Consider the following 22,794-nt stretch of genomic DNA (forward strand, 5'->3'; position numbering starts at 1 on the left):
AATCTGTGGCACCTGCGAACAATCTATTTGAACCTACAAGGCCACGAGAGGGGTCCCTACAAAAGCCTATCTCAAAATCCATGGCCCTAACTTGTTCAATGAAAAATATAGATAAACAATCATTACACTGTAGACACATAATGATCATCAATATTTCCATGTATTGTATACACATAATTACCATTAAACTTGCATGTGACATCCATGAAGGGATATGCAAACATGATTTTTTTTCATTATCAATACAACTACACCAATGTACTCATGTACAGATACATTGTATATCATCAATATAACTAAACCAATTTGCTCATGGACATTGTATATCATCATAACAAAGTTACATCAATTCACATCCATATACAAATACAACATCCCACTTCATTTGCATCAAACATCCTCATGTCCTAAGAGAAAAGCTTACGAACAACAATGCCTGCATATAAATGAAGACCAAGATAAGTAACCTTTTTATGTGGAACGAATGTGCTACAAGAAACAAATTATAACACTTAATACAAATTAGTTTGTCAAATTATAAATAGATCATTTGAAACATTTTTAAGACGTACAAGATTGTATAATTACGAAACTTACCAGTTTCTTTGCAAAGTATACAAGCATAACTTTGAAGAAAGACGCAAGTTGATTAAAACCCTTCTCATTGCATTTCTTTGCATGGTTGAAGACGATGGTAGATATGGTTATTTCTAAATAGCAATACATTCACTTGACTTAATGTTTATGCACAAAGGAATATGTACCATCACCAAGAGAGGTTCTTTTCAACGACGAATGATCTAGCATGAATCTGTATTTTTAAGAATTGTTAGTCTACACATAAAATGCATGGATGAACATAAAGGCTTTATGATAATCACTTCAACTGAAATGCATGATAATAAATGAAAAGGTGGGATTGTATACCATAAAAATACGTCCCTTTGAATTATATCAACAGAACCCACCATGTTGACGCAAAAATCATAATGTGATACTGTTGTATATCATCAAAAAAGACCTGCATGAGCATAAAGGTTTTGCGATAATTATATCATAAAAAATTGTCAAATAGTGTTCTCTAATAACAAAAATTGTAAAGTGACTCAAATGCATGATAATAAGTCGTGTTGCAAAAATATGTCCCTTCCAATTATATCGAGCGTACCTACTATGTGCATGCAAAAACCGTGTTGCCAAAAAAAAACGTTCATCAATAGACCTACATTTTAAACACATCCTTAATATACACGTAACAAACTTGAACATTAAAGTTTAATGATCATTGTTTGAAATGAAATGCATGATAAAAAAAAAAAGGCACCATTAAAGACCTACTACTCAAGTATGCCTGAAGGGTCATCTCTTTGCTTAAGAGTATCCAGTATTGCTTCATGATCAACAGTAGTCACTGTCCATAACTCTTTGGTCTTCGGTTTTGCTTGATGCTTCAACAACTTGACATTTGTAGTTATAATAAGGTGTGAATACATTATAATGGTTTTGTGTCTCTCATAGTCTTCAAATGTAGGTATGTCATTCTTTCTAATCATGTATGTTCACAACCAAGTTCCCACGACAACAACTGAGCCTGTAGGATATGTGAACCCGTCATCATCTGTCACTAGTTGTGTTAGCTTTTGTTTTCCCTGTACACATCGTGCCAACAAATATTCTGATCTCTCTTCATTCCCTTGCGGTGCAACAACTGCAAAAACATGTCCTGGTTGTACAAGATTTGATAGACGGTCATACTCAAGTGAACTTTCCATGTCATCATTTGGCAAGGATATTGTTTGAGATAAAGGAGTTAGATATTCGGGAACCCACATATCAACCCACTCACTTGACTCACACTGATCCCAATCACACCGAACAAAAACAAGCCAACGCTCGTGTCCAAATGGTCCATGTACTTGCATTCGAGCTGAGAAATGAAAGCATCTTTGAAGAATCTTAAAATGTTTGACAATCCAATCTATCTCCCACTATGCCCTCCTCAACCAACCAAAAGAATTTGGTCACTGCTGAATCAAGAGTACCTCCATGTGACAATGTTGAACTACACCAATCAACAATAGAACGTGAATCAGAGAAATTTGCATTTGAAATCCTCAATTGCTCCTTAACTAGAGCTCTCTTCAAACATGCACCTGTTACATCATGCTCCCCCTTCCCATGCCCTCCCTAAAAAAAACACCAAATATGAGATATACGCCTCTCTACATGCATTCTACTCAACCAATAAAACATACGGGCATTCTTGAATTGACCCATACAGATATCTGACCATATGATATGTCGATCAATTGCAATATCTTTCGCATGTAAGAAAAAAAAATTCTCAAAAGAATGTTGCACATACTCGGAGGAGTGTGATCTATCATCACTCATATATAAATGATACTCCCTAATTATCTTATTGTCCTCTTTTGTACTATCAAGAGCATGTCTATATGTAATGTGAACAAAAATAGCAATCTGGATTGAATTGTAGTACCGAGACTGTACCTCATTCCGTGGTTGCAACGTATGGTTCTTTGCAAAATCAACCACTGATACAATAGTGCCAATCGAGAAAGAGTTCTTACACATCCTAAATTGTTGCCCAACCACTGAGACCTATGGGTGTGCCTTGCATACTTGTAGAAAATATTTTCCTTAAAATCCAAAATAAAATCAACAATACTCACTTCTCTTGAGACTAATTCGCATCTATAACCTTCACCTCCACTCTTCAAAGTATATTTCACTATCTCATATCTTTTTTTCTCAACATAATTTTTTCCAAACTCATGTTCGCTACCCTCATGAAAACATGAAACAAACTTTGACAACCCACCACATTCTGACCACTTCTCATTCAAACAATCATTTCTATAGAAATAGCAACCATCATCTCTAGGGCATAAAAATAGATCTTGCAAGTCTCTTGATGATCTCAAAAATAGCATTGCACCACATTCCTGCAACATCTCATTAGTATGCATCGTAGAACGAATATGACATAAAAGTTCATGGTACATTGAAAACTCCACATGGTACTTGCAACAACAAGAATTGTGAATCTTAAGAGGAACAAAATAAAATGGTTTCAAAGATTCAAAGGCCCTTTGTGATATTTGCAAAGTTGGATGTACTTCACAAAACTTTTTGTACAACATTGTTTGGCTTGATTCCAAGAAATGTTTGGGATGCGGTGTGCGGTCTCAGTTGCCGATTCTTAATTTCAAAACATCCTTTACATTGGGTGACACTCTAGAATTAGAGTGCCAAAATTGTTGAATCTTCTCCTTCACATTGTCAGTTAACTTTCTATCAACACATGGAAGCCTCGCACCAAAAGCCCATGTATCTTGTTAAAGTGGATCGTCAAATCTTTGTCTTCGTGCAAGTGCTCTACCCAAAGTTTTACGGTTTATGTTAAAATCAACACAAGTTTGTCTCATTTGACGAGCCTTCCTCAATTGGTGGCTTACTAAGGAGGTTGTAATCACTCTTCGAGTGGCTCTCTTATCTCTTTCTTTGGTATTATTTCCAATAGAATTGACAACGTCAAATAGAATTTTGGCAATAATAGAATTTCTCCTTCTTGTTCATATGAATCTTCAATTTGTTTAGCAATGGTCTCATCTTTATCATCTTTAGCAATTGAACAAAGAGTTGGCATTGCTTGGTCAATGTCTTACTGCTAAAATTTTGGTCGAAAAGTTGTGGTCCACAACCGAATGGTTCTTGTTGACCTCTTGCCTTCAAGATTTGCAATAATGTTCTCATTGATTTCAAGTAACCATTTTGGGGTTCTTGAAGGTCTTGGATTTGGAATTTGTCTTTCATCCATGAGAGGGTCTTCATTTCTAAAGTAATTAGGTGTTACATATGGTTCACTTGGTTGAGCAATTCCATCTTCAATGTCAAAGTTTTCCACATTTTCACCTCTATGTCAAAATTTTCCACATGTTGAGCATTTTCATTATCACTTTCAACATTTTCAACATTTTTAAAATCTACATTTTCATTTTCAATAACTTGTGACACATTTTCAAATTCAATTTTCTCTTTACTTGAAGTAACATTAGCAATATTTAACATACTTTGTCTTCTCTTCCTATGACCTTCTCTATCTCTTACTCTATACACTTCAATTTGGTCATTTGAAAGTTTTCTTTTGCGTTTAGACTTCCGACGACTACTACTCCCCATTCACCTCCACAAAGATGCTGCTAAATGATTGACAATGTAAGATTTGACTTTAAGAATCTCCCAAAAGCACAAATTTGTCTCAACCTGTCTGAAAACCCATGATCGTCGATAGAAAACAAAATATGCAGATTGTGGGCCGTTGGAATCCACAAAATGGCCCACAAGGCTCTTTTTTATTTACAAAAATTGGATATCCGATTTTAATATATAAATTTGTGGTCCCAAAATTTTTTCCCATTGCCTTTTTTTTTTTTACTGTTGCCACATTAATGGCAATGATAGAAATCGGATATCCAATAAAATCCGATATCCAATTTTATTACTCATATTTTAGAGAGAGAGAGAGAGAGAGAGAGAGAGAGAGAGAGAATGTTGTCCTTAGGAGTCATATGGTGTCATTAGGGGTCATACGACCCCTATGGACACCATAGGACCCCTTAGGACACCATATGACCCCTTAAGACACCAAATTGTGTCGTTATGGTTCATATTGTATTCTAATGGGTCATATTGTGTCATATGACCCCTTTAAGACATCGTATGACCCCTTAAGACACAATATGACCCCTTATGACACCATATTGGGTTGCTATGGTGTCCTAAGGGGTCATATTGTATCCGACGACCCCTTAGGACACCATATGACCCATAACGACACAATTTGGTGTCTTAAGGGGTCATATGGTGTCTTAGCCTATGGACACCATATGACCCCTAACGACACCATATGGTGTCAGAAGAGGTCGTATGTTGTCCTTAGGGGTCATATGGTGTCCCATGACCCCTTATGACCCCTTATGACACCATACGACCCGTTATGACACCATATTGGGTCGTTATGGGTCCTATGGTGTCCTAAGGGGTCATATTATGTCCTATGACCCCTTAGGACACCATGACCCCTAACGACACAATTTGGTGTCTTAAGGGGTCATATGGTGTCCTAAGGGGTCGTAGGACACCATAAGACCCCTTATGACACCATATGGTGTCGTTAGGAGTCATATGGTGTCCTAAGGGGTCATACGGGGTCATGGGACACCATATGACCCCTTAAGACATCAAATTGTGTCGTTATGGGTCATATTGTGTCCTAAGGGGTCATGGGACAACATATGACCCCTAAAGACAACATACGACCCCTTATGACACCATATTGGGTCGTTATGGGTCCTATTGTGTCCTAAGGGGTCATATAGTGTCTTGCAACCCCTTAGGACACCATATGACCCCTTAAGACACCATATTGGTCGTTATGGGTCCTATGGTGTCCTAAGGGGTCGTATTGAGAGAGAGAGAGAGAGGAGGGGGAAGGGAGAGAGATAAATAGATTAGCGAAGGGGGAAGGGGGAAGGGAGAGGGAGAGAGAGAGAGAGAGAGAGAGAGAGAGAGAGAGAGATCAGGGGGGGAGAGGGGGAGAGAGAGAGATTAAGAGACCAAATTGTGTTGTTATGGGTCATATGGTGTCCTAAGGGGTCATAGGACACAATATGACCCCTTAGGACACCATAGGACCCATAGCAACCCAATATTGTGTCGTAAGGGGTCATATTGTGTCCTACGGGGTCATATGATGTCTTAAAGGGGTCATATGACACAATATGACCCATAACGACCCAATATGGTGTCTTAAGGGGTCATATGGTGTCCTAAGGGGTCATATTGTGTCATATAACCCCTTTAAGACATCATATGACCCCTTGTGACATAATATAACCCCTTACGACACCATATTGGGTCGCTATGGTGTCATATGACCCCTTTAAGACATCATATGACCCCTTAGGACACCATATTGGGTCGCTATGGGTCCTATGGTGTCCTAAGGGGTCATATTGTGTCCTACGACCCCTTAGGACACCATATGACCCATAACGACACAATTTGGTGTCTTAATCTCTCTCTCCCCCTCTCCCCTAATCTCTCTCTCTCTCCCTCTCCCCTGATCTCTCTCTCTCTCTCTCTCTCTCTCTCTCTCTCTCCGCTAATCTCTCTCTCCCTAATATCATATACTAATTTATTTATAAATTAAAATATTATATATTAATATATTAATAAACATTAGATTAATTATGTGCAAATTTAGTTAGTGAATTTACTTATTAAAATCGGATATCCGATTTTTGTTGTAAAATTTTCAAATTTCAAATTCTAGCTCGGGAATGCTTTGGGATTTGGCTTGGAAGTGACAAGCCTGGAAAGTCAACTAAAGTGTTTTTCAGTATTCCTTAATTTTCCAAACTTTACACTGGTGGCTGACGACTTTTTTTGTAGTCAAAATTGATAAAACGAAAATATTTTTTTAGGACGTTCTCAGCTTTCCAACAATATAAGGCTTGTCTTATTTCGACTTTAAAATAATTATTATTTATTTTCTAATTGAATTCTGACAATAGTCCTAATTGATAGACTGATTGAAAAACACTAATAACTTTCAAACGGTATAACATTTTTTGAATCCGAAATATGTATCACATCCTATGCTTCGTCTACTATAGGGAAAAATTAAATTTCATAAGGTTTTGACCAAGTTAAGGTGGTCAGACGTAGGAGTTTTTGAATTTCTGAAAAATTGTAGTAAAAAATTCATAAAAAATTATTTACTTTATAAAAAATTCTAAAAAAATATGTCACATCTAGACATGAATCTAATACTTATATTATGAATATTCTGAAAAAATATGTGTCACATCGTGATTGTGATTAGGGTGGTTAGACGTACGTCTACTTCTTATCTTTTTCCTGAAATTTTAGTACCACTGCATTGAAATTTGAAATTTTCATCAAATAAGATTTTTTTTCCAAAAAACAACTAGTAGCTTAGAAACTACATTCAATTTTCTATAAATTCTCTTCTTACGTATTTTAAAAATAATGTTTACAACTGATTCAAATTTTCATGTCAAGTGGCATAACTCTGATTTTCCGAAATTTCATTGCCACTTAAGAGCCTGTTTTGGCACACCATGATCCTGCACATACCCGAGACATGTCTCTCAAAATGCATCCCTTCCCACTGTGCAAAAATATAAGATGAAGTTCAATCACACTCCATCACGCATTGAATAAGTTTATTGTTTATTTTCTTATCCAGTTTGGATCGCTCAGTTTGAGCAATTGCCTTTGGCACACATCGGTTGCATGAGGAACAATAACTGTATCTAAGACAACACCATTGATTGCAAGAGAGAATAGTATATATCAGACACAACATCAGATTATTGTTGCAAGGCTTTACATTCATATTTGAAACAACAACTATATCGTGATAGGCGATATTACATATAAGACATTTCATGATTTAAGGGAACATATCAGAGACAACAATTAATATTGCTACTAGCAATATTGTATTTCATCTTACTGCATATATTTCAAAGAATTACATTAGACATAGCAATATAACAAGGCCATCTTGCATATTTACATTGCCATAATTGATATAGCAGAGATCCTATTGATCTTTGCACCAAGTGCCAATATATAGTTAGATCATTTCACTTAGCATATATCTGATTGTCCAATCAGAAATGGCAGTGATATTGATAAGAACAATTATCATATATATATATATATATATATATATATTCTTGAATTAACATATTATTATTTTATCAATTGCATAATTGGAGCATTCCAAGTGGTATCATATATCATTAATCATAATTCAAAGTAATTATAGAGGCTTGAAAGAAAGAAGTCTCTTGCAATTGATTCTTATAAGTTAATTGTCCCTATATTCATAAAACTTAAGATAAGAGGACATTACAAGAATAAATTAGAGAATGTTGGCAGAAATGCAACCAGATGATTTGTGTCAACAGCATTTCTTTTTATTAAAGAAGACCAATATTGTATTTATAGGTAAAGATATTTCCGTACAATGTTGACCGAAGCATTAAGTCACGGGCAAGAACAATTCACCGGAGCTGACATAAACTAGCATGCTCACCAGAACCCATGCAAATTAAGAAAGTAAGAGTATCACTTATAATACAATTCAAGGTGCATATGGTATATTGATCATTAACATGTTAAGTTTTGTATGTTGAGCAGGGCAGGAAAGATTTTTGTGGACCAGTAGAATATTTTGCATCTTTCAACTGTTTTTCCACATACGGAGGAATACAACATTGTTTTTCCTTATTGAAGAGAGTGGGTTTTAAACTTTTAAGCTGTTTCCTCTTCCTGCTGAGATTCTGCCGCGCTGGAGCCACATGCATGCTATCTTGGGTTCTGTATATTGGATTGGCCCATGCAGCTCCTCTTATGGTGCCTTCACTGATTTCTAAGCATTCATGGCCTAACCTTGCTAGATTAGACTCTCAAGTCTCCTCTTACTGGTGTCAGACAGCAGCAGTTTCTCATTAGCTTGAAATTTTGATGATGGTTTTGGAGATTGTTATTCATGTACATCATACATTCATTGAGAAAACCCATTTATCAAATTGACTCTGTTGCTGATGGATACTACGAACAAGCTGCATTAATTATTTTTCCAGGAAAGAAATAGGAAACCTTATCCATTGCTTTGATACACATAGTAATTTTAGATATGACATCAAGGACTTGGGAGTCAAATCTAAGCACCCCAAACGTTTTATTGTGGCTATCTCTTCCACTTGGGAGTTGGTTGGAGTGTCTGAATATGGTTCCGAAGAGGGATATTTGGTCACCCTGCCTGGTTGATAACTTGACCAGGCTTAATGCCTTCGTAAGAAGAACTGCCAGACTGATCCGGACAAAAAGACGATTGCACCAAGTACAAAGTTTTTATAGACATGGATAATATTAATGTATAATATTAAGCTTAACAAACTATGTTTTAAAACTCAAATAACAGAAGGGAATTGTAGACAAACTTGACCCTAAAGTTCACAGCATCCATAGCATCAGTAAATAACACTCAAACTATCGATTATTGATTATTTCATTCAAGGGTTACTCCTTTGGTTTGCAGGGATATTGACAACAGTATCTTGATGCACCTATCCTCATGTACCTTGTAGATCTTGTAGAAAATGCTTCAGTTTTATGTGAGAAAATTTTAATGGTTACACTAATTATAAAACTCCCACCAAGAAATAGTTGATAACAGCATAATTTAAATGGATTATTAGAGCAGTTAAACACCCGAGGAGTTGCTAGTTGGGAAATACATGAACAAAAAAATTAACAAGCAAAGACAAATAATTGATGTGGAGGTTTGTTCATGAATGAAGTCAAGAAATAGTTGACTTCTCATGCATGAATAAGTAATTGTCTCACTATGCAGGTTGAACTTATAAACTTTCAAAAAGAATAGATTCTTCTATCTTATTCACCTCTTCATTGACTGTCACCCACGACTCTGTAATTTTTCTTGGTTTTCCATTAATCAATTCTATCACAGTGAACACTCGCTTTGTTGTAATAGAGGTTCTATCACTGAAAGGGTACTTCCCACTAGAGCTTGTATTTCCATCAACAGTTTCTGTGGTGAGATGTTCAACCCTCGGTACAATAGCTCCATTCAAGTAGAAAATCCCATTATCACCCGTCACTAGCATAGTTCTTGGATCGTCACTGTAAGCTAATCTCTTATGCATATGCCCAAATATAACCAATGGGATCTTCAGCTGACTATTGTCCTTCAAGAATGATATTGCTTCAGCTAAATCTACAAAAGCATATAAAGAAATGAAAAGTTAATAAATTATTTCAATATCCAATGTGCCAGTAGCACACCAATTTTTTTGTATCAGCATGACTATTTATGAATACTTAAAAAAGAAACCCATAAATTTTAAACAGCTCAAAGATCTAGATATCTTTAGGTTGAGGTTCACCAAGAGGACTACACTTCATAGTCAGACTTGAGATTGGCAAAATCATCCAAGAAGGTTAAACTTCCACACATATTAACACCAAAATCCTAGTACTGTAAAATGAACATGATCTTTCTTCAAAGTCTTAACAACTATGAGAAAATCTTACCTAAACCAAAGTGAGATGCATTACAAAAGATACAACTAAGAAGAACAAGAGTCTAAAAACTAGAGTGCAACTTGCATCAGAGAATAAGAAGGTTTAAGTATTCACATACAATATGATTCAGTCTCAATCTGAACAATGTTGCGAACAAGATCGTAACATATCATCAAGTGTTAAATTGTCACCTCAAGGAATTAAATTACAATGGTTTACTTTTCCTTCTAATTTTAGACTTAGAAATACTCAACTAGAGTATGAAGGAGAGCAATTTTGAAAGTATGCAAAAGAAATAGAACCACGATAAGGATGTCAATACAACTGCCTGACTACAATCTAACCACTGGAAATAGAAAAGTGCTAAGCAAGAACTCTTAAGGACCACGGAAGAGATATTCTGGTAAGAGGATATCCCTACCAAGAAGCAAGATGTTTACTAAAGCCTCATGTAAAATAATAAATAAAATAAGAAAGTACATGCTTGGCACCATAGGAAGCAAGCTATGCTGGTATGTGTGGGCTGCTAAAAGGATAATAAAACAATAAATATGCACAAATGCTCCCCCTCTCTATGGCTGCAAGTTGTTCAAATTTTCCAAATCCTCAAACAAGGATGAGAAAGTCTTCTGGAATATAAACTATACAATATAGATTCTTTAAAAATGACTTGTATTTGTTCCTGGTTCTGGTCTGGAAACATTAGAAATTGGAATGGCAATGTTGACTTCAATAATACATTTCGCTTCCACTAAAAAATCCTTCGACAAGTTAAAGGAAACAAAGGCAGCTTCGATTCCCAATCTTTATCAGCAAGTGAATTGAGGTTTACCAAGAAAAGTAAATCCAATGGATTTAACTTGAGGGGCATATTTTAAGGTCCAATCATCTGAAAGAACAAATATATTCATGGCCAAAAAGATTCCATCGTTCATGGAAAAGAATTACAGGAGTCAACCTTGCAATTTACAGTGTCTTTGAAATCTCCTTTGTCCGCATTCTAGGTCAGTTCAGATTAAAAGACAAGTAAATGATGGAAAAATGCAGTTCTGATGGCATTCAATAATATGTATGCATCTTACAATTCATAGGAATGAAGATGACAAATTAAGATGTTTCTTGTACATGCAAATGAGTAGGTGCTAGGAATCTCTCTATAGTTTGCAAATCCATCTCTGAATTGCAGGTTTCTTTAGATTCTTGCAGCATCACTCCTTGGCAGTCTCCCCTTCTTCTGTTGGTCCAAGCCTTTGTCTCCACTTCTTGAATCCAACTCCATTTCCTACTTGCACATCCTTAGGGTTTCAACATTTGCCTTTGAAAATAAAGAAAAATGTGGGGATGCTGATGCAAAAGGTAAGGAAAAAGCCAATCTTGTTTCAAATGGCAGTATCAAGCAAGCAAAAAATTTGTGCACGGGTCCCTTAAATGGTCACAAAACAAGTTCATAGCTGTACCCACCTCCTCAATCATCTAGTACTTCGGTGGAAATTCATCTCAATAAAGAGCCTCATAATGATTTATTGAAGATTGTGGATCTTGGTTTTGGAATCCTAGATACCACAAATGGACTGAAAGAAAATCCTTCAATTTGTGACTTCTATAGTATTTTACCGACCCTAGTTGCTCTTGAGGATTGGATCTCCAGAAATTGGACCCCTGTCCTCTCTGGCGATACTCTCATTTGCCCTTGCATGTGGGACTTCTTACTAGTAATATATGAGTCTTTCTCCAAAATGGAGAAAACTACTCTCAGAAGTCATTGGTTTTTGGGCAAAGCAACTTTATATTTAAAACGTTGCTTTCTAGATCTCAATCCTTTAATGGACTCTTTCCCAGTGGTTCTAGTTTGGATCTGTTGTATCTCCCTATTCAATTCTAGTGCTCCTCCCGCCTCTCCTCCATTGGTAACTCCGGAAAGACTCTTTTGATTCTTGATTCCTCTCACCTTAGTTCTCAATTCATCTCTGCAAGGATTTTGGTGGTATTGGATATTTCCAATTCTCTTCCTGCTGAAATTGGTCTCAAGGTAGGTGACTAAGTTTGGAAGAACAATTATATTACAAAGGGATTTTGCTCGAGTCCAGATATTAGTTTTCCTAGCCATGAATTTACTTCATTTGATGCTGGCTTTTAAAGTCAATTGACCTTGTCAATAGATGAAATGTAAAATATGCCATAGTTCATGTACTTAGACTCAACCTGTACTTGGTAGACCACAAAAATTTTGACTAGGAAAATTTTGGCAACTTAGAAAATACGTTTCCTGCATGGACTTGCCATGTTTGGAGACTGCGACTCACCAAAAACTTGGTCAACAAGAATGGCAAGTTTTTCCAGGGAGTACATGGCCAGCAAAGAAACTCACGATACTCAGTGAGTTTGTATACTAGGACATATGCGATAATCATATATATTATATATAGTCTGAAAAGTTGACATTTACTTCAATAGGAAAGATTTGAATCATTTTATTCTTTAACTTTGAGTGGATTTAGTTATTCAAGGTTTTCTGTTTTCAAAATTAGGTCTATCATTATCTCATTAGAGCTTCTCATGAGGTCTAATGTCCCCATTTTCATGACGATCAGTCGACAGAAGGGTTTGGCCTATTACTTGACCCTCGTAGGCCAAGGAGTTGATGAGGGGGTCACTTGGCAGTTACATATGGCTTCACATATTATTTTTACATGATTTTATGGTGACATAATGAGTTCTCACGTATGATGTCACGTGTGTTGCACTTTATATTCATGATGATATTTTAATTATCTAAAGTGCAATTAAATAATTAAGTCACTTAAATAATATTATTATTTTAAGGGGAATCTGCTAGAAGTTCAATTAAATATTATTTTATTTCTTCTAGAAGGAGGCCGATCTCTTGAAGGAAAAGAATAAATAGAGGGGGCAGCTTCACTGTTGAGCAGCCAGGAATTGATATTTGTATTGATTGAGTTTTGTGGAGCCAAGGGTTTGTGCAAATCTATTTGTCTTTGGTAACGAAAACTCCCATTGACTCGCATAACTGAGGAGGTGAGCTATCAAAGGGCCGAATGCATCATCCATATTCTGAAGTGAAAGTTCGGTCATTCTCAGACTTCATGACAGCAGCTATAGGAGGTCATTGAAATTATTCATAGAGGCTTGTATATGTAGTGATTTCACTTCCCAGCTGGAGTGCTCAATTTGTGAAGGCCTTGAGAAGATATTTGGTGCTTAAGAGGAGACTTAGAAGCTGCAGATTATTTTATATGGTCATTTTGTATCAGAACAGGGGCGGCTGGAAGGTGGCATCAATTTGAACTTGGAAGTGATTCATAACATTGGATGTTGGTTACTTCTTCATCGGCAAACATAGGGCGTTTACTATAACCAGGTTCCTTTGAATTTCATAGCTATTGGTACTATAAAATTAAGAGTTTATTGTTGCTGCTGTAGGTGTGCATACATGTAATGTCCCCTTCTCTGCAGTGATTAGTTCAGTGGTCCATTGGCCTATTCCGGAGACCCGTAGGCTATTTGGAAGAGAGAATTAGGGTTTCCAACCTTTTTGGAGTTCTACACGAGCTTTTTAGGGTTTGTCATGAGGGAATTCTTTAGTTCTGCTTATGGTTTCCTTCTGGGTTTTCCATGAACTCTAGGGTGGCATAACATGCATTTGATTCTTTGGTGAAGTCAGAACTTACTATTTTTAGTAAGTTAGGGTTTGGCTGTTTGGTTGATGCAGTTCTACTGAGCTTTCCAAACTCTTTCTCTGGGTGCAAAGATTATGTTTTTCGGAGTAGTATTTCTTGACTTACTATTTTTAGTAAGTGGCTGTGTTGAGCATTTCTATTTTTAGCAGTCTCGGACAGTGTCTTGACTCAGCACAGTTCAGTGGTCTTCATCGCACAGCTTCATCCTTGATTTTGGTATTAATCAGTATTGGAGTTATAAGTTATTTAATTAAATATTAATTCCTTATCCTAAGGTTTGATATTTAATTATTTTTATTACTGATTAATTGTGTTATGGGGCAACTTAGGAAAATATCTATCTGCCAACAATATTGTTATTTTCCTAAGTCAATGGCATTTAAAAGGGTGGTGTGGAGAAAGATGAAATATTTCATGTTTTTATTATTTTATATCGCAAAGTTGTCACCTGGGAAAAAGTTCGAACTTTGCCTAGGGAATTTGGGAAAATTAACGCCATGTCTAGGGGAGGCTATGACATGAAATGAAATTGAATTTCAATGGTTTTGGGGGGCATTTGCATTTGAATTTCAGAGGGAAAAATCTATAAATACAGGTGCTTGGCCTCTCATTTGGTATCAAATAAATTTGCATCGTTATGCTGCCGAATTGGCGACTGAAAATACGAGCTTCGAAGTGTGGCTTCCTAGCTAAGTCTCAGTTTTGTACTTGCAAGATAGTACCTAGCTATGTCCATGTATTCCCAGTGTTGTTGGTGAGTGAGTTGCAGATTGTGGAGTGTTCTATTTGGTATTGGAGTGTTTTCTGGTTGCTGGTCGCGGGACTGCTGAAAGTGTATTTTGCTCACACCTCTTGATCAGGCGATTCCGTCATTCTGGGTACCGGCTCATCCTTCCTTCCTACCACTGACGATGCATATTGTAAGTTTTTAGCATCTTATTTTGAGTGTGGATTTTTATATTGCAAATCGAACTTCCCAGGTTAGGCGTTGGGTTTTGTGAATGCATTGGGAAGCATGCAAAATAAATATGGGTGTTTTGATGGCTTTCCTTGGGTTTTTTTTCATTGTAGCGAGTATAGAAATTATTTAGAACAGTTTTTGGGTGAATTGGGTGAGTAATGAGAGAGTTATGAGCATTTTAGTGAATCCATAGGCTACTGGTTTTGCAATTCCAGCCTACAGATTTTGATGTTAGCAGAAATTTCATGTTCTTGTTTGGATATTCAGCATTACTCTCTTCTCACATTATCTTGATTATTGTAAGGTTAAGTAGTAGTACTACTAACCAATTCTGGTTTGTAACTCTCACCCCACTGAAAAGTGGAAGAAGCTGGCTTGCCGCCTATTTTCAAGTAAATTGTAATTCAACCCTCCCACTGCATAAGTGGTCGAGTGATGTCTGAGTGTAATGGTCCTCCAACTGCATAAGCAGTTGAGTTGAGATTGTTTTGTAATTTCAGTCCTCCCGCTAAAATATCGCGGTTGAGTGATTTGTGCCTTTGTATGTTTCTCTTGGCTGGTTCACTGCCAAGTTTCTTGCATTCCCGCTGGATAAGCGGAAGGGGCTAGATTGCCGCCCAAGCATTGTATTGTTTCTAGTTATTTGAAGCTAACGATCCCCTCAACACATATGCTCTCACCTTCCCACATTGGGCACTTGGTGATCAGAAAGTGGAAGGGTTGCATTTTCCAGCAAGTTTTCAGTTTATGCTTTCTAACCTTAACGGGTTATCTGTTTGTGGATGATTATTATTGGCCTAGAAAACAAAAAAAATAACTGGGATATTACAATACATGATCAGGTGTCGCTTCATATGCATATGTCATTGTGAGCAAAGAGTCTTGGCCATGTTAATAACAACATTAGGATTGCTTAAAATAAAGGGGTTTAAAGTTGGACTTATGTATTTGATGTAATGAGTATTTAAACTCAACATGTGGTTTGTATGCCAATTGTTTGACTTAATGTCACTTGGATGTAGGTGTTAGTTTGCACTTGCAAATGATTGTATTTCATGTTCTATTTGTTGAATCAATTTTCTTTTCAAATAGAGGCATTTGTACCTTTATGTTCCTACAAGCAAAACCAGAGAAAATTGCATAACATGCAAGTTATCAGTCTGAAACTAGAACAGGTTATCAAACAATTGTTTGTTAATATTCCCTACACTTTCAGTCATATAACAGCAGGAGATATTACAGTGGTATTAGAGCGGTTTCCTGCCATCCTGTGTGGGAAATATGGCTTCTAAATTTGTTGATGAAGTGATGATTGCTTATGAGGAGTATAGAGCACTTCCAGATAAGACCAAAAGTTTTCTAGATTTCGACTGCTATATGGAGTATTGGATGGATTGTGGCAAGCAAAAAAGAACAAAGAATAGAGATACTTCACCCATGATAGGCAGAAATTTATATGATGACTTTGTTAGGCATGTTGATTTAACTCAAGAGGATATGAGGACAGTCATGGGGAATGAGTTGTCTACATCATCTTCGCAAGAAAGTTCACTTGAGACTTCTACATTGGAGGCTAGCATAGAGCATGCTAATGATATCGGTGGCAATGATATGGACTCCGTGGATGATCATAATGCTTCTTTACCTTCACATGATGAAAAATCAGACTATGGCAGCTAAGGATAGTTGGAACAAAAGCTCTTGGTTTGGGAAGATTTGCAAGCTCAAATGTTGGTGAAGGAAGATGGAATAACTCATACACTGACAAGGATGGACAGCACTCACAAACATCTAGAGGATCTCATTTGGACAACTCAAAGAGAGGAAAGACAAAAAGGAATGGAACATGGCATTCCACATATACCTTTGCAGCCTTTCAAAGAAGCTTTGGAGTTGATAAAAGAGGACTATCTACGAATGGTTAGAGATAGGGACAGGGTTGTCAAAATGGTAAAAGATCAAGATAGAGAGATTGCTGACCTTTGTCTACTTTTGAGTGGGCATAGTCACTCCTCTCATAATCCAGAAAATCGGTCCCTTGCAGCAGCTACTCCTAGAGAAGGAGAAGAGACAAATCAAGACTTGATAGTAATTGATGACTACAATGAAAAAGAAGATTCCAAAGATTTGAATTGGGACAGTGATATTCCTCCTCATTCTTATGAGATTGCTGCTCTTATACATGGGAGAACTTGTGAAGACGAGTCAACAAGTGTTGGTTCACAAAGTGCAAGTGTTGAGGGTGAAAATCCCAATAGAAATGCACTTGTGAAGCTTGAAGAATATGACCGGTATACTGATGACTGCAGACACTTTCTTCACTTCATCATGAGAATGATGATACCTTGGAATCATCTATAGATGGCACTCAAGAATTGGGTGTTAATGATGGGTTTGGTGGGATGAATTCAAATCATGAACATTCTGAATTTTTATATCACACTTGGGTGGATGTGAAAGTTGATCCTCTTCTTAGTAGAGCAGCCACTAGTGTTTTGATTACTCATGATGAAGGTAACACTTTGCAATGGCATGATATCATCACTGATTTGTTTGAGGACAGCAGCATTATGTTCCATAATTCTCATGAGATTGCAGTCCTTACAAATGGAAGAATTTGTGAAGATGAGTCTACGAGTATGGGGCATGAAGCTTGCATTAAAGAGGTGCTTGAAAAGGGTGAAGACTTTATACAATGGTATGAAAACTATTCTGATTTTAATAGCAGCAGTCATACTTCTTTACATCAACATGAGGTAACCACATTGTCACATGAGGAAGATAATATGGATTCCAGCTACAAAGGCCATGCAATTGTTCATCATTCCAAGGAGGAATTCAAAAGCAAGGACAAACAAGTTGAAATCAGTCCTTATTTTCTGTGCATGGACAGCAGCAGTATGTCTTCACTTTCTCATGATATGGCAACCTCTAATTATGGAAAAAGGAGTGACATAAGTGTTACTATGGTTGGTACACATGATGCAAGTAGAGGACATGGAAATTTTGATGTTGCATCTCATTTTGGGACAAGTTTCAGACACTTTGGAGCAGCTAATATGGAATAGTCCCAAAGGTTGATTGATAGATGGCTAGAAAGGGCAAAGCAAACCAAGTTGTTGGTTCAACAAACTAAGCTCCATCTTCAACACATTCATGACAAGCAAAGTTTGTCTAATTCTGAAAATTTTGAGGTTGTACATTCTTTTGAGGGTGATGATGATTTTTGTGATGACACTCATAGTGGATCAGCCACTCAAGAGTTGTCCTTGGAGGGTAATGAAGGCAACCACAATCCATCTTTGGATTTGTTACCTATTTCATATGATATGGAAGCTATCTACTTGTTGGTTGGTGATTCAATCTTCTTAGATTGGTCATTGATCGATGGTTGCCCTACTTGGGTTCCCATTGCACATCTTTTTTTTGGCATGGTTCACATCAGCTATTGAGTTGATACAACAGATTCAATTGGTGGTGTTAGTGCTAGTGTTACAGGACCTCTTTGGTGATAACAGGGACATTACATATATCTTCATTCGGGATCCGGGTGGAGTAGAGTTTCTCTTTGCAGCTAAGATTGCTTGGGGATAAGCAATTTCAGGGAGGGCGGACTGTAATGTTCCCATTTTTATGAGGATCAATCCGCAGAAGGGTTTGGCCTATTACTTGACGCTCATAGGCCAAGGAGTTGATGAGGGGGTTGCTTTGGCAGTTACTTATGGCTTCACATATTATTTTTACATGATTTTATGGTGAGATAATGAGTTCTCATGTATGATGTCACGTGTGTTGCACTTTATATTCATAATGATATTTTAATTATCTAAAGTGCAATTAAATAATTAAGTCACTTAAATAATATTATTATTTTAAGGGGAATCTTCTAGAAGTTCAATTAAATATTATTTTATTTCTTCTAAAAGGAGGCCGACCTCTTGAAGGAAAAGAATAAATAGAGGGGGCAACTTCACTATAGAGCAGCCAGGAATTAATATTTGTATTGATTGAGTTTTGTGGAGCCAAGGGTTTCTGCAGACCTATTTGTCTTTGGGAACAAAAACTCTCATTGATTCGCATAACTGAGGAGGTGAAAGATTCCTCCGAAGGGTTGCAGCTGAGAGGAAGACATTTCAGTCTTTCTAATTGAGCTTCATTGGTGGCTAAGGGCCAAATTATTTCTAGGGTACGATTTGGAGGTTATTGAAGACATTTTTAGAAGCTAATAACTTCATCAATTTTTCTTATTAAGCTGGTTGTATCTTCCAATTTCTGAATTACAAACTCAGACTATTTTCAGACTTTCCATCAGCTAGGGAGACACCACGATTTTGGTTTTTAAGGCCAATAATTGCTAAGTTCGGTTTGGGGGTCTACGGAGACATTTTGGTGATAGAAGTCTTCATCCTTTGTGCTATCAAAGGGCCGAATGCATCATCCATATTCTGAAGTGAAAGTTCAGTCATTCTCAGACTTCATGACAACAGCTATAGGAGGTCATCGAAATTATTCATAGAGGCTTGTATATGCAGCGATTTCACTTCCCAGCTGGAGCGCTCAATTTGTGAAGGCCTTGAGAAGATATTTGGTGCTTAAGAGGAGACTTAGAAGCTGCCGATTATTTTATATGGCCATTTTACATCAGAACAGGGGCGGCTGGAAGGTGGCACTGATTTGAACTTGGAAGTGATTCATAACATTGGATATTGGTTGCTTCTTCATCTGCAAACATAGGGCGTTTACTATAACTAGGTTCCTTTGTCATAGCTATTGGTACTGTCAGATTAAGAGTTTATTGTTGCTGCTGTAGGTGTGACTGTGCATACATGATCAGGTGTCGCTTCATATGCATATGTCATTGTGAGCCAAGAGTCTTGGCCATCTTAATAACAGCATTATGACTGCTTACAATAAAGGGGTTCAAAGTTAGACTTATGTATTTGATGTAATGAGTATTTAGACTCAGCATGTGGTTTGCATGCCAACTGTTTGACTTAATGTCACTTGGCTGTAGGTGTTAGTTTGCACTTGCAAATGATTGTATTTCATGTTCTATCTGTTGTTGAGTCAATTTTCTTTCCAATTAGAGGCATTTGTACCTTTATGTTCCTACAAGCAAAACCAGAGAAAACTGCATAACACACATGTTATCTGTCTGAAACTAGAACAGCAGGTTATCAGACAATTGTTGTTAATATTCCCTACACTTAGTCATATAACAACAGGGGATATCACATGAGGTGTTGCTTAATTGTCTAAACACTTACTTTCATGTATTTGAGATATAGCTGATGAGGTGTAATGTCCCCTTTTATTTGGCCTAGAAATATAATTAAATAATCAAAAATATGTTTTAATTATTTAATAAGGTCATTTTTTTTTAAACTATACCTGGTAAACTTTTTTATGTGACTGGTGACATTAGCACGACACACTCTTTGGCTCCATGTGATGACGTTAGCACGACATGCTCTCTGGCTTCATGTGATGACGTTAGCACGACACGCTCTCTGGCTCCATGTGAAATGCTTTTGACCCAGATCTATCAACTAGTGAGGCCACAAACGTGGAACCTCATCCCCACACTTCACTTGATCAAACTCACAAGCTCAACGGCCTAGCGAAAGCACAAGGCATGCGAGCACAATGGCCCAGCAGGTATTTGAACCTTGGTGGTTGTTTCACCAACAAAGTGTTTTAACCGTGACACTACACATCCGAAGACTAAATTAATGGTTTGAACCAAGGATGTAAGCATTACAGGCAAGAAGCCCCACTATTTCTCCAAGGTTCTGCCCAAAGTAAAGGTCCTCTATTTTTAACATGGTAGAGATGAACCCGTGGGGTTTTGAACCTAGGTTGTAGGCACTACATGCAAGAAGCAATGTTGTTTCACCAAAGGGTCATCCTTGTTAAGTTTTGGTGATCAGATTATATTTACAAAAATATTTGCCAATGAATTAGTTTCACCTCTTAGAATAATATCAACATTCAAACTATGAGTTTGATCTGCCCTATTAATGATGATCTGCTGGTAAACAGAGAAATCACGCCACAATGGGGAACTCAATCTGATTGTTGTTTGTGTAATTCAGACTGAGAGATTATAGAAGATTTGCAGAATAAGGAATATGATCTGCAGAGAGTGCGTAATCTATCTGGGCCTTCAGTTCGATGAATAGCAAACACAACCTGCTGTTGATGATGGTTAAATTCAATATGTTCGATGTGAATATATTCTATTTCTTATTTCACTAATATGTATGTCTTCTATCCTCATCGATCTGCTAATGGAGGGAGAGATCAATCCTATATACTTAACACAATGTCTATTCCAAACAACATGTCTCTCTTCAACCATCACGTCTCTCCCCCTTAGATCAGTTATGCATCAACACATTTAATGACTTAGTTAATATGATTTAACATAAAACTGATTCGTATATTAATCATTACATAGAATCGAATCATATATTAATCGATTCTTTTACAATGTATATTAATTATTATTTTATCATATCAATATATAATTAATTGGTAAACTAAGTTGTCTGAATCAGATCAGTAGATTACTGACCGACGCTATACTTCAACACTCCCTCTTAGCTAGGGAGGAATCCTACTCAAGATCTGAGTCAAATAGTGACATTCACCATGGCTACTCCCATGGATGGTGAACGAATAAGTATCACCTCACCGTGATAACAAACAACATGGCATATCCATAGTCATCACCTCATATGATATCCACCATTATGGCTTATCCACAGATATCACTTCACGTGATATCCACCATAGATATCTCCTCAAGTAATATCCACCATTATGGCTTATCCATGGATATCACCTCACATGATATCCACCATTATAGCATACCCATAGATATCACTTCATGAGATATCAACCATTATTGTGAGATCATCACCTCACAAGAATGGTAAGATGTACAAAAGTTTATCATTGTAAGATCGTCACCTCACAATGATATTCACCATGGCTCATCAAGAGGGTAAACACACAAGTACAAGAAAATCATCACGGACTCTCTCACGTGATGTTGTCATGGCATCACACACATGACATCCACCATGAACCATATCAGAGGGTGGAGATAAGGGCTTATGCCTCAAGTTTCTCTCAAGGAGAAATGCATTAACAAGAGTTTACACTTTAAACATCTTTTGAAGATAAGAATACATTAGTATATAAATAAATAAATATAAACAAATCAATGAAGCTGAGACTCAATCTCAGATAGGGCTTCATTCTCCACCATACCAAGCTTACCTCGAAAGTACACAAACTTTACTCTGGAGAGAGTCTTGGTGAGAATGTCTGTTGTTTGCTCATCAGTACTGATGTATCTTAGCTGAATAGCATTCCTTTCCACCATGTCTCTAACAAAGTGATATTTGATCTCCACATGCTTCGACCTATCATGGAATACAGGATTGACTAAAAGCTTTACACAACTTTGATTATCACAATGGATAATTGTAGGTTCTAAGGATTGTCCAAACAATCTAGAAAGAAGCTTTCGAAGCCATACTGCTTCTTGTACTCCTACACATGCTGCAATATACTTGGCTTCGATGGAGCTCAGTGCTACTGTAGACCGTTTGCTGCTGCACCAAGAAATCATAGCTAAACCCAAACTGAAACAACCAAAGGTGCTCTTTCGATCAGTGACACATCCTGCCCAATCAGAATCAATAAATCCATGCAGCTTCAAGTTCATATCAGAAGAATATCTTAGGCCATATCCAACTGTACCTCACAAGTATCTCAGAATATGTTTTGCTGCAACTAGGTGTATTTGCTTTGGTTCACACATGAATTGGCTAAGTGCACTTACTGCATAGCAAATATCTGGTCCTATATTGACTAGATACATTAAAGATCCAATCATCTGTCTGTATATTGTAGGGTCCACCAGATCAAAAGTAGATGTAGCTTCTCTTAGCT

The 22,794-nt window shown here is 37.0% G+C and overlaps 1 protein-coding gene and 1 long non-coding RNA gene across 2 annotated transcripts in view; both read right to left on the reverse strand.

Moving 5' to 3' along the window:
- Positions 1–201: 201 nt before the first annotated feature.
- On the reverse strand, positions 202–2,081 carry LOC131063735 (uncharacterized). The gene is made up of 3 exons (XR_009111125.2): positions 928–2,081; positions 598–811; positions 202–436 (listed from the first exon to the last, which is right to left on the reverse strand). It is a non-coding gene; the product is annotated as an uncharacterized LOC131063735 (long non-coding RNA).
- A 7,207-nt stretch (positions 2,082–9,288) lies between these two features.
- The window catches only part of LOC131063776 (uncharacterized), a 233,543-nt gene continuing 220,037 nt past the window's right edge, over positions 9,289–22,794 (reverse strand). Inside the window, exon 9 of the mRNA XM_057997708.2 lies at positions 9,289–9,862. Within this exon, the coding sequence (XP_057853691.1) occupies positions 9,486–9,862 (377 nt within the window). The 3' untranslated portion in view covers positions 9,289–9,485. The remainder of the gene's footprint in view (positions 9,863–22,794) is intronic.

Source organism: Cryptomeria japonica, chromosome 5 (genome assembly GCF_030272615.1).
Source record: "Cryptomeria japonica chromosome 5, Sugi_1.0, whole genome shotgun sequence".
NCBI lineage: Eukaryota > Viridiplantae > Streptophyta > Pinopsida > Cupressales > Cupressaceae > Cryptomeria > Cryptomeria japonica.